This window comes from Enhydra lutris, unplaced genomic scaffold (assembly GCF_002288905.1).
Source record: "Enhydra lutris kenyoni isolate GAN:26980312 unplaced genomic scaffold, ASM228890v2 scaffoldscaffold10, whole genome shotgun sequence".
In the NCBI taxonomy this organism is placed as follows: Eukaryota; Metazoa; Chordata; class Mammalia; order Carnivora; family Mustelidae; genus Enhydra; species Enhydra lutris.
The window spans coordinates 15,425,002-15,438,167 of record NW_019154094.1 but is presented as its reverse complement, the minus strand read 5'-3'; the positions used below and the strand labels follow the sequence as shown (position 1 = coordinate 15,438,167).

General features: G+C 48.6%; 1 protein-coding gene across 4 annotated transcripts in view; it reads right to left on the bottom strand.

The window, feature by feature from the left end:
• Positions 1 to 13,166, bottom strand: part of LOC111144333 (filamin B) — a 144,175-nt gene that overhangs the window by 33,500 nt on the left and 97,509 nt on the right. For 3 of the 4 annotated variants that reach the window (XM_022498585.1, XM_022498586.1, XM_022498587.1), the window contains exons 21-27: positions 11,529 to 12,126; positions 10,684 to 10,857; positions 9,680 to 9,842; positions 8,359 to 8,519; positions 4,024 to 4,191; positions 1,846 to 1,969; positions 574 to 730 (exon numbers count right to left, since the gene is read on the bottom strand). In XM_022498585.1, the coding sequence (XP_022354293.1) occupies positions 574 to 730; positions 1,846 to 1,969; positions 4,024 to 4,191; positions 8,359 to 8,519; positions 9,680 to 9,842; positions 10,684 to 10,857; positions 11,529 to 12,126 (1,545 nt within the window). Of the gene's footprint in view, positions 1 to 573; positions 731 to 1,845; positions 1,970 to 2,725; positions 2,819 to 4,023; positions 4,192 to 8,358; positions 8,520 to 9,679; positions 9,843 to 10,683; positions 10,858 to 11,528; positions 12,127 to 13,166 lie in introns of all 4 variants that reach the window. The other variant, XM_022498584.1, reaches the window with a different exon arrangement.

The following is a 13,166-nucleotide window of genomic DNA, read 5'->3' as shown; positions in this document are numbered from 1 at the left end:
CTGCTGATTGAGTTGAAGGTCCCCTTTCCCCTTCTGCCCTTCCTTCTCCTTGTGGCCTGCCACATGCATCAGCTCGTGGTCCACGAGAAAACCTCATGACAGAAGCCACATGCTAGGACCGAGGAGCGGAGAGCTGGAGCCGGCTTCCTTGCCGAGCCACACAGTACCCAGGCGGCTTGCCTCCGGGCTTCCTTCACCAGAGAGATTAATCCCACGGGTCGGAGCCACTCTCATTTGCGGGGGTATTGCGATATATAGTGCAACCTAGTCTTAACTAATCTGATGAGTAATTTAAAACATTTTAAAACAAAAGCAGAGGAACAGATAGAATAGAGATCAAAGTACACGAGATTCATCCAAATGTGGTACTTGGAGCTACACCTTCAGACCTCTCATTCAGGCAAGCATGTCTGTTTTCTTACACAATGACTGGTTCTCTGGTGGGGGGTGGGGGGGATCATCAAACATTTGCATCAGGCCAGAAATTGGTTATTAAAATCTTATTCTTATCCCTGACCAGGAAGTTAGGTCTTCATTAATCGAATTCGACTCTAGAAAATAACTCAAAGTTACCGTGATCTGAACAGCAAGCAGGCCTTCCCCAGCATCTCTGGCGTCTATTGCAAACTCCACAGGCAGACTGGCAGGCACGCCATAGGAACTGAGGCCAGGGCCACTGGCCGTCACTTTGCTGGCATCATATGTGGGAAGGACCTTGACCTTGAAGGGACTTGAAAGAAACATACACATCCCGGGTGAGTGCCAATACCATCAACCAGCTACATTCGATCTCTCTTACACAAAGAGACTGGGCTTGAGAGGGAGGATTTGTACAGAAGGTAAGACAGTGAGTGCCTTACGTACCTTAAGTCTAACAGAAATTTACAAGCATGTAACCATCATATGCTTTCCCTGAATGCACACCATGGGATACACACTAATCCTCAACTTGGTTTGGGAGACACAGTTAACTCGCTTTTGTCATGCTAAGAAAATGGTCACCAAAATGGGAAGGGACTGTTGGAATTAGGAAACAATGTTGGAATAATAAAATTAATGTCTTATCTCATCCTCTTCTATTTTTAGCATGCTTTAGATGGTGAACTACCTATTAGCAGAGTAATACATAAATGTAATTTATAAATTATAGATTTCTACATACCTAGAGCTATATGTGTATCTCTATATAAAACATATATTGGGGTTTGGGTAAATTCTTTTCATCTTAAGGAGTATGAGAAGAATCCTTTGGAGGCTGTCCTGACAGAGGAAGAGCATAGCAACATTTCATATTAATGTGAATGAGGAATGACGTTTCTATCCAATACCTTCTGGGAACATACTGTCAACCAAATCCTCAAGTAAAGAAGTAAAAAAGTAAAAATCTTTGCCCTCATCAGAGAACTACTTGTAAGGTCACCAGAAAGAAGACGTTGATGAAATAACACATTCCTTGTTTCTTCAAAGATTCCCAACTCCTTAATTTCAGCTCATCTTTAAATTAAATATGGCCAAAAGGAACAAAGCAGGGGGATACAGGATATCAAGAGAGAAGCAGCCACAGGTATCAAGGCTAGTATGTTCTAACACCCGTGCACAGATAGCTTGCAGGTTCTCACTGATACCTGCTGATGAGGAAGTTGGGTGGGTAGACGGATGGGTGGATAGATGGATGGATGGTTGGTTGGAAAGATGGATAGATGGATGGATGGACGGACAGATGGATGGATGGGTAGTTGGATAAATGAATGGATGAATGGGTCACCAGGACAGTGCTGGCCAAACCTTCAGAGGGCTGGAGTTCAGGCTGGTTCGGACCCCCTTCTGTAAGTGTCAGAAGCTTACCTACGAGGTATCTCTTCATCAGCATATTTTACTGAGACCATGTAAGGCCCCTCCTGGGATGGCGTGTAGGTCACCGTATGTGTGCCATCCCCATTGTCCACTACGTTCACCGGCTCCACCAGGCCTGAGAACAGAAATGAGACATCTGAGGAACTGCGTAGACTCTCCTTCACTCTACCCTGGGCTGAATTTGAAATAGAATCACATTCATCCCAAGACCTATTGGTTTCCAATGAGGAGAAACATAAAGGCAGGGGAGGCCATAATCAGTGGCCCAAGAAATCACAGGAGACAGGATCCCCAATTCATGGTTGCAGAAATGACCCCAAGAGACACCTTTAGCTTTCTGCTGGCTAAAGTACACTCAGTCGGCCCTCGAGTGCAATTAAGGAGACTGCCATGCTTGCGTGAAGATGCATGTTGCAGGCACGCTATCCCCTTCTAAGGTGGTGAGGCATGCTTGGGATGTGGCAATTTTACTCTATAGCAGAGGAAGGGCCAAAGAGCCCACAACTCTGAGGAGTTAACCAATGGACTAGCCAAGCAAATGGATGGCCACCTAGAGCACAGACCAGTAGGACGCCAGCAGGCTGTTAGGTGCTGGGTAGGTGAGGGTGCCCATTCCATGCGGTAGCGGGGTAGATCTTCAAAGTGATGCCTACAGGGGTCAGTAGAGACTGTGCTAAAGCATAATCAAGGCATGCATTGCGTTGGTAGATTCTAGATCCCAGTTCTGGCCATGAGCATTGGGGATGGGTCGACTGAGGGTAGGCTGCTCATTAAGCAAAGCAGATGAGGCAGGAACCAGGCAATTTTGGGGGTGAGGACAGCAAGAGGCATTCAGCATAATTAGAGCAGCAGCCAATAGGAAAATGCAAACCTGTCTCCGTAAAGTCACCCTGCGGGTCACCTTTAAAGAACTCTGAAATGGCTTTCAAGGGGCTGCGCCAAGACTGGGAATCCATCTCATCAGCTAAAATTAAAAGGCTGTTACTTCCGAGTCCTCCATAATAATACAATAGGAGTAGATATCTAAGTAAAGCCTCCCTCCCTCTGTCTCTCTCTCTCTCTCTCACACACACACAGGTCTTAAAGCTCAGTAACTATGCAGAATCAGATTCCAACCCCATGACCTCATTTCCCTCAAACCACATCTGCCCTGAGCTTCAAAAGGCATAACCTCCCGCTGAACCCCATTAAGTAGAAAGTTCCTCTTCAAAGAAGGAAGCCCCATTTGCTACTTCTATAAAGCCAAGAACACATCACCAGGGAAAAATCCAGATAACTTAAGAAATTAAGGAAAGAATGGCACATTTTCAGTGCCGGAAGAGGAAATGTGATTGCCTACCAAATAAGGTAAATTTCAATGCACTGCAGGGCTTTGTCCCAAAATGGCCTGCTAGTCATACCAAACCCCAGTTCTAGGCTGCCAACAGGGCAGGCCGAATTGTCAACAAAGGCCATTTCCCAAGAGACCCTCTCCCTCCAGGAAGTGGGGACAATGACAAAAGCCACGTCACATGGGTTACGTATCTGTCATTTCCAGAAATTTGGGATGTGTTGCACATGGGCACCAAGGCACCTCAAAGAGAGTCATCACCTCTAAACCCATCGCCCACCCAAACTCCAGACCTCAGTCACCTCACAAAGGCTGACACATGCATATGAGAGCACAAATACTATTTGCCTCATCTCACTCCTTAAACTGAAAAAGACTTTTAGAGCCATATTATTCAATGGGGGAAGAGACCACTAGAGAAATAGGAGGTCTGCCTGCTTTCTAAAAGCAGCTTCGGGGCATCTGAGTGGCTCAGTTGGTTAAGCATCCAACTCTTGATTTCGACTCAGGTCTTGATTGCAGGTCATGAGAATGTTCCGTGCTCAGCACAAGTCTGCTTGAGATTCTGCCTCTCCCTGTGCCTCTGCCCTTCCCCCTCCACTCACAAGTGTGCACATGTGAGCATGCATGCGCACACTCTGTCTCTCTCAAAATATATAAATACAATATTTAAAAATAAATAAATAAAAGCAGGCACTTCTCCTGTTTAGCTAGAATACGGAGCAATAAAGTAATTTAGCAATTTAATTTTAAGTTCATGACCAAACTCAAAAGTCAAGTGCCTGTTGGGTCACGGCTGCCCTCACCTGTGGCGAAGAGTGTTGGCAGGACGCACTCACCTCGTGGGCCCAGGACCCTCACTTCCAGAGGAGCCAGGCCGGCCTTGCTGCTGTCCACTGTAAAGGACTGTGAGATGCGGGCTCGGACACCAGAGCCCAGCCCAGGGCCAGCAATCTTGACCTTGCTAGGGTCCACGACATCCTTCACAGGAACTCTAAAGGGACTGCCTGGAGAAGAAGTCACAGGATCCTGAGCACAGCTCTCCTAGTGACAGATGACCTGCCTCATCTGTGTGTGCCCACAGCTGCCCCACAGCTCCTGCCTGGCTGTGTGTGCTCCCACACGCACCCACCACGTGCAGCATTGGACCTTGAGCTGGACCCAGAGTGTTTCATGGCCCTGGAGGAACCCACAGTGCAGGAGAAGGTGGCAAACAGGCAGCTGTGACATCATATTCAACAGAGGCCGGGGCCACGTACAAGCATCAGTAGAACACTTAGAAGGCAACGAATCTGGTCTTCAGGGGGCCAGAGGAAGCTCTCCAGGGACAAGTAACCCGAGACAAGAAGGTGAGCAGATAGCACCCAGGGAAGCAGATGGAGGGGGTTTCAAGCACAGTGATGGGGGGCTACAGGGCCCTGGAGGGGAGGGAGAGCACAAGCTGTCGAAGACGCTGAAGGAGGATGCTCAGGGGTGGAAGGAAGGAGTGAGTGCAGGGGGCTGCAGAGGTTGGGAGTCTTTCCAGCCCGCATCTAATACCCTCTCCCCAAACCTCTCCTGAGGGCTTCCTGGAGTCTCTCCCCTACAACGTAGCCTGCTCCTTCCTTCCCACCACGAATGGTCTGCTTGGTTCCTGGCCAGTGGGTGAAGCTTTGCTTTCTCCTGACCGTCCTCAGCTGTGGTCCTCCTTCATGGCTGACCCCACAGGAGGCACTGGGGGCCTCCGACTCTTTGAGGGTACTGGTTTTAAAGACCAAGGGTAAACAGGGGCACCTGGGTGGCTCAGTCAGTTAAGCATCTGTCTTTGGTTCAGGTCATCATCTCAGGGTCCTGGAATCAAGCCCCGCATCAGGCTCTCTCTCCCTCTGTGCACTTGCGCGCTCTCTCTCCCAAATAAATAAAAAAATCTTAAAAAAAAAATCGAAGGAAACAGAAAATGCTGTGTGATCAGGATTTGCAAGAGAAGCACTAAAGAGAATAACTAGGGCTGGGCCAGGGTCCCTCCTGGGATTCCCCCACCAAGGGGACTAAATAAGACCTCTGCAGAGGTGAGCTAGAAACAGGAACCTCAGGATCCCCAGCACCATGCCTCCTTGGGCAACCAAGTCCATTGCCAAGGGGCAACATGCACCTCTTGCTGTGAGCAGGGGTCCTTGTGCTCCCAAAGAGACTGGCAAAATTAATGACTTCTAACTGACACACAAACTCAGGTGTCTTCTGCTTCGCATCCCCCCAAATTCATCTGTTGTGGAATATGGTGGTAAATTACAAGATCACACAAAGAACAGAGGCCTTGGCTCTTTAATGACAGCTGGGTTTCGATGGCATCCAGTTTTTCAGCTAACTGAAATAAATGGCTGACCCGGCCAAGACAAACATCACCCTCCAGGCTGGGGTTTAGGGAAACAAACGTAAGGGAGCTTCATGTCACAGGGGAACGGTAGAGCATTTCAGTGTCAGCAGGTGGTGGCAATGGACGACCTCTGAGGCCGATCTCCAAGTCAGAGCTTCCACTGGAAGGTGTCTGAACACAGCATGAGGGCAGCCAGAACTAGCAAGGTAACTTTAGACCCCAGGTGGCAGATACCAAGCGTTCCCTGCTACCCCGTTCCGGGCCCCAAGCAGACACCGAAAACCGCCACAGCGGCTCTCTCTCCTGATGTGCTTTTCCCGGTGGATCCAGTTGATCTAAAAGCCACCACCGGCCGACCACAGCTGGCCCAGCAAGGGACACCAGTATGCCACAGTGGGGAGGACAGCAAACCTTGTCAAAAACAGCCCCGCTAGGGCTTTGCACCAGGCCAGGAAACACTGGACTAATGTTTAACCGATGAGAATTCCCATGAAAGCAAATGAGAAGCCAGCAGGTTGCTGAGTGTTTCGCAGCAATACCTCTCGAGTTAGTTTACTTACTAAGAAGCCCAAACTAAGACAACCAACCCACACTTTACTAACCAACCACCCAGGGAAGGGTCTGGGATCTGGGAGAAGCTGTCATTACGCTCTGAGCAGCTACAGAGAATCTGAAACATGGACTATCATCTACCTCTGATGAGAAAACCCCAAATGGGTCTCTTTTTACTGGACTTCTCAAAGATGGTCATCTGCTTCATGCTCCCAGGTCAGCCACTGGGGTCCAAACCCTCACCCTCTTCTGCGAGGGGAATTCCCAAGCCAAAAGCATCAGCCAGACCGTCCCAATGAAGTAAGAACAGTGTTGTCGTCTCCATGAAGAGAGGCTCTTCTCAATGCCACCTGTGGGCTTGCAGCCCCCACGTCATCTTTCCAGACAGCAGCCTTCCACCTGTCCTCTGCACTCTCCTCTCTGTCCCTCCCACTGCGGAACTGCCAAGCTCCCCCCAACACCCATGGCTCTGTCCTCTGTCACTGGGTCCTGTACTTTCCTGGTAGCAGTCATCACAAGAAGCTGAATCAACACCAGGCAGGAAGTTACCGGAGCACAAGAGCTCTGACTGTCTTGTCCCTGGCTGAGTTCCCCTTGCCTAGTGCTGATAGGGATTTAAAAATCTGTGATCAGGGGCGCCTGGGTGGCTCAGTGGGTTAAAGCCTCTGCCTTTGGCTTGGGTCATGATCCCGGGGTCCTGGGATTGAGCCCCACATCGGGCTCTCTGCTTGGAGGGGAGCCTGCTTCCCCCCTCTCTCTCTGCCTGCCTCTCAGCCTACCTGGGATCTCTGTCAAATAAATAAATAAAATCTTAGAAAAAAAAATCTGTGATCAGCTGCAAAGACAAGTTGGAGGAGAAACTCACCAATTTAGTTTTTCTTAAACTTAAAGTCTTCAAAGAAAAATCTAAGCCTTCATAAAATTAAGGCTTAAATGATATCTGAGTAGCATTCATTTGAGCTGAATGTCTGGTCTGACCAATGGGAGAGGAAGAGTGAGTCTGTGGGCACGTAGGCATGTCATAAGGAGGAAATGTCTACAGATTCAGGAAAGCGTTTGGTCAATGCACACACTCCAGCTTCTGGGAGTCATTCCAGAAACCCAGAAGCAAGCTCCTCAAGTCTGTTCCTTCCCGTGTTATCCTGGCTTATGGCTTTGGGGGCAATTAACCCTGACCCATCCGAGGCTCTTCCTGCCCCAGGAGTCCTGGGATGGGGTTCTGCCCCCTCTCTCACCATACCCAAGACAAGGCATAGGCTGACTCAGAGGCAGCCCCCAGGGTCCTGTGTCCACACCATAAGGGCATCGACCCAGCCAGATGTGTGCGGAATGGCAACTGTTTCATTAAATAAACAGACCAGAACCGATGGAGAGTCTTCCCCCTAAAGCACGAAAATTGGAGGGCCCTTCGCTACTTAAGTCATGTATTTCTCATTGTTTCAATCAGTATAGCAGTGGTTCTCAACTAGAGGTGATTTTTGTCCCAGAGTGGACACTTGCCAATATCTAGAGACATTTTTGGTTGTCCCAAAATGAAGGGGGTGGTTTGGAATACTACTAAATGCCCTACAATGTACAGGACAGCCCCCCTCCTCCCAACAACAAAGAATTATCCTACCCAAAATATCAGTGGTGCTGAGGAGGACAAACCTTAGTTTTTTGTTTGTTTGTTTGTTTGTTTGTTTTTTAAAGATTTGATTTTTATGTAATCTCTCTACACCCAATGTGGGGCTCGAATGCAAAACCCCAAGATTAAGAGTTGCACGCTCCATGCCAGCCAAGCACTTGACAGACCCTGCTTTACAGCAAATGTATATACTACATCATGAAATAGAAAAGATATTAATAAATAAGAATTAGAGTTTGTGGGATCTTTTGTCTACCAGGACTATCCACGAATAGCAGAAAATAAGAGAACAGGTATAAGGTAAAGAAGAACCAATCACAAAATAAAGTGGAGATTTTCAGCTTTGTAAAAAAAACAAAACAACAACAACAACAAAAAAAAACACCTCTCCCTTAAATTAAATAGTGGGTCCTCCAACACGTGAATGATTTCTAGTCCAAATGCCAAGCCAAGGCGTTTTGCCAGTTACCAGTCCTACTGGGAGCTGGGATATTCTTGGGAGACAGAGCCATAAGGAGAAGTTCTCCCTCTGCACCTCCTACAAGTATCAGACTCTCTTTCCCACTCAGACATGAGCGAGACAAAACCTGCTTTCATGCCAAATCCATTACTCTCTGGGCACACTTCTGTGGGATCGCTTACCAGGGATGTGGGCTCCTCCGTATGTGATGTTAACGTCGTAATCCCCCGGAGCAAAGGGGATGTACTCAGCGCTACAGCTTCCATCTTTGTTATCTCTGCAGTTGATCTTGGACTCTGATGGTCCCTCGACGGTTATGCCGAGCCCACCAATGCCTGCCCCTCTGGAAAGGGTGGAAGAGAGAGTGAAGTGGGACGAGCGCTTCACGCTAGTCTGCTTATTGCCAGAATTACTTAAAATCTCTCTATAAATAATCCCAGGAAGCCAATCTGACTCAACTGCTGAAAATTTCTCAACGGTGTCATAGACAGACGGCTCCGACCCCTCCTTTCCAATGCTCATCCTTCATTTTCACATCTAATTGCATCTGTGACCCATTCTAGCAGGACTACTTCTAATACTTCACTTGACCATGGAACTGGCTGTACGTTTCTGCATTATCAAGTTAAGGAGCTGCCATCTCGTTCTGGTTTGCTTAGCCATCTTATGACTGTAACCAAGGGGTTTCTGGTACTTCCTGAGGTATACTCACCCTCTCTCCGTAGCATAAAAGTCTCTACAAAGCAAATGCCTCCTATACCATGAAAAAAAAAAGCCTCCCAAAGTTGGGAGACCGGGACACATATGCAAAATATACCCATAAAACTCCTTTCAAGGGGCACCTGTGTGGCTCATTCGGTTAAGTGCCTGCCTTCTGCTCAGGTCGTGATCTCAGGGTCCTGGGACTGAGTCCCACATCAGCCTCCTTGCTCACCGGGGAGTCTGCTTTTCCCTCTGCCCCTCCCACCACTCATGTATTCTCTCTCTCTCTCAAATAAATAAATAAAATCTTTAAATTAAAAAAAAAAACCCAACTTTTATTTAAGAAATTTTAAAAACATTTTATTTATTTATTCAAAAGAGAGAGAGAGAGAGAACAAGCAGAGGGAGCAGCAGAGGGAGAAGGAGAAGCAGGCCCTTCATTCAGCAGGGAGCCTGATGTGGGACTCAATCCCAGGACCCTGGCATCATGACCTGAGCTGAAGGCAGATGCTTGACCGGCTGAGCCGCCCAGGTGCCCAAACCAACCCCTTCAGATAGGGGCATGAAGGAGGGCACGTGATGTAATGAGCACTGGGTACTATAGGAGACTGATGAATCACTGACCTCTACCTCTGAAACTAATACTACACTATATGTTAATTAGCTGAATTTGAATAAAAAAGAAAAAAGAAAGCAAGAAGGCAGAAAAATAAATAAACAAACAAACCACCAGGGTTACTCCTTTCAGAGTCAACACACAGACCCCAGCGCCTTGCTCACCTGGTAACTAGCCTTGCTCACCTGGTAACTACGGTGAAGACATTGGGTTTGTTGGTAAAGGCCTCTTTCAGTCCGGGTCCTTGGGCCTGAACCCGAGATGGCTGGCAGCCTTCAGTTACAGCCACTTTGAAGGGACTATTTGGGATAGGTACGTCATCATACGTCACCTCCACTATGTGGAGACCTGTTCAAAATGATAAACAGAAATTAAATGCACAAGAGTCACCTACCTGTGGAAAGAAAGACTCTCCTACCAGGTTTCAACCAGGGCTCACATCGACCTGCCATCCCGTGTTACTGGAAACAAGTAGGTTAAAGAAACAGTACAATATTGGTATGATCTGATTTTTTAAAAAAATGTACCTATTTATTTAATGCTTTCTGTTCACCTGGCAGCCACACAGCCCTCCCTCCCCAACAGAGAATATATATGCAGAGGGCCTCTCCCCCAAGCAAGTATCACGAAGTCTGTACTGAAGTTAGTCATCTTAAACGCACTATTCTGATTTGGAAAAACTTCCTCCTGTCATTAGCCAAAAGACAAAGGAAAATCCATGAAACACAATATACATGCATCTACATGAAGAGACGGACTATGTCTATACAGGAAAATTTACAGGAATCATATACCCAGGTAATGAAAATATATAGTGCTTTTATTTTTTCCTTTAACTTTTCAAGATTTATCAAACTTTCAAGTCATTTCTAGAATTTTAAGAAATAAATTATGTAAAAAAAAAAATTGATATAAATGGGCACTATGCCATGACATCAGCCGTAAGCTGCTCAGAGGAGCATGAGGCTAACCTTGGCCGCAATGTCTGTCACACACCAGGGCCAGCTTGTCAGGCCCTGAGCGCTCAGTGGCTCTGCTAGGGAGGGATATTCCACATGTCCCTGTCACTCTGTCCACACCTTCGCTGAGACAGGCCAGACTCATGGGGCAGGAGACAGGACCAGTCACCCAAGGAAATGGCCCGGCATAGCTCTGAATGATGGTCGTGTCCAAGGAGAAGTCAACTCACCTTTCTCGAAGGGTGTGTACTCCACCTGGTAGGTCCCATCAGCGTTGTCCGTGACGAAGCACTCGGTAGAGGCCCCTGAGGGGTTGGCAATGTGGGCTTTGATGTGGTCGCCCCCGACCTGTGTCAGGGGCCGTGAATCGACTGTGAAGTCAGTGGTGGCTTCACGAAACACGTCTGCAGAGCAATCACACAGAGGAGAACGTCACCAATGCCTGGGACCTCGGAACATATCCAAGAACCAGGGTTCTCGGCACTTGAGGTACGTTATGTCTAAGCTCGGTGCCAACAGACGGGTGTTTTTTCTGACTCTCCAAATCCAGAGTGTTAATGACCACCTCCTCCCTGCCACCATCCTGCAAAAGCTGCTTCTTCCCATGAGGGTGGGCTGCGGAAGCCCCCACCCTGTGACAACACAACTCCTTGCACACTTTCTGGACGAAGGTGGGGTTGACTCTTGGACAGGGTAAAACGAAAAAACAGACCTGCTCTGCAGCAAATATGGTAACAGCATCACATTTTAAACCTTATCAATTAGTGCCAAAAATGAAAGATCTTGAATTTCCACGTAAAAATCACAATTTCTGGCTTTGCCAGAAAAATAAGAACATCTGCTGGCAGTGTTGGGCCCCGTCCCCCCTAGAGAAACGAAGTGAGGCTCGGGCAGCAGAAATGTCACATGCTCACGGCTTTGCTGTGGTCCCTCTCTTCCTGATGCTGAAGCCACAGGAGAGTGCTTTCTTACGCTCCACGTGGCCCCTGGGGGTCCATCAGTTTGCACATCTACTCTGAGTTTCTGGGGACCCCTATGTACTAAGTTATTTTGCAGACTTTTTAATGAAACCCACCTTTTCCTTCTATTCCTGGCCCAAAGACTTTGACCCTGCTGGTGTCGATGGCGGGATCCACCTTGACCCTGGTGGGGAAGTGGGGCACCAGCTCACCGCCATACTTCATGGTCAGAGTGTACATGCCGGCGGTCAGGGGCACGTAGGTCACCGCGTAGGTGCCGTCTTTGTTGTTTTCAATACAGACTTCGGCTTTTGCTCCCGAGTCTGAGACGGCTTCCAGGCCCAGGGCCCCCGGGCCTGCTTCCGAACAGTCCACGCTCAGCAGCCCGGCTTCGCCCACCTTCCCATGCTGGAGACCCGGTCCCGACGCCACGACTTTAGAGGGGTCGAAAGGCATTTCAATGTCAGCTTTGAAGGGAGAACCAGGTATGTGGACTTCTTCAAAGAGGATGTTGACAAAGTACTCCCCAGGCTTTGTGGGCAAGTAAGAGACGGAGCAGGTGCCATCCCCATTGTCAGAGCATTCGATTTTGGCCTCGCACGGACCTTCCACGGTGAGGCCCAGACCTCCAGTGCCAGCTCCTTTGGTGTCGATGGTGAACTCGGCGGGCTTGCCCACGAGACCACCTTCAAGGCCAGGGCCATAGGCCTTCACCTAGTTCAAAAGAAAATAAAGTCACACTCTGCCTGACGCTGGGGTTGCTGCTCGGCCAGCCCTGCTCACCACCCCAGCCTGCACTCAGCGCTGAGCTGCCTCACGGTCCAGGGGCCCTTCTCCCTCGGGCCTACCTCGCATCAGACAGACACTGCCATGGAGCCATAGTGCAATCATCCCAGGCTTTGAACGGCTACCAGAGGGAGACACACCTGTGAGCTCAGTCAACTCGGAAAGCCACAGCACAGAGGCGTGGCCCTCCAGAGCACGGGGCCTGACTGCCCGTCCAGACATGCCCAGCGTTTCTGAACCATGAGCCGGAGGTGGAGACCTAACGTCTCGTCTCACACACACACACACGCGGGGCTGAACGCTCATAGGGATGGCTTTTATGGACCTCTCTGCTGCTTGGACAGCTACGCCTCCCTCAACAAATTCCGTATAATAAAACACGACCCTGGAGTGGCGGGTATGTGTCACGGTACGTTTGTCCAAACCCAGAGAATGCAGAGCGCCCAGAGCAAACCCCCCTGTAAACTACGTATTTGGGAGTGAACACACTGTCAGAGCAAGTTCGCAGTATGAACAAATGCACCGCTCTGGTGGGGGATGGCAATAATGGGGAGGCTGGGCACCCGAAAGTGCAGGAGTAGGAGGGAAATCTCTGTACCTGTCTCCACGTTTTACGACGAACCTAAAACTGCTCTAAAAAACTAAATTCTGATATAAAGATTTAAAAGCAAATGAGTAAATGAAACTGCTTTTACAAGAGGGAGGGGACAGGATTTTCGTCTCTGATTCAACAAATAAGACCATTTTATAGGATTCATGCTGTTCTAAAAACCCTTGATTCAGGGCTACCAGGAAGCAATGAGAAGGAGACGGATATATTTTTTCCTCCCTGAACTGCGGGAGGGAAAACAAATGTCAGCCGCTGAGAATGGACCCTCCTCAGAAAACGATTTTCTATAGGCCTTGGTCAAGCAGGATCGGTGAAGGACATACAGTGTTCTATTTGACAACAGGAGACAAGTCCCGGC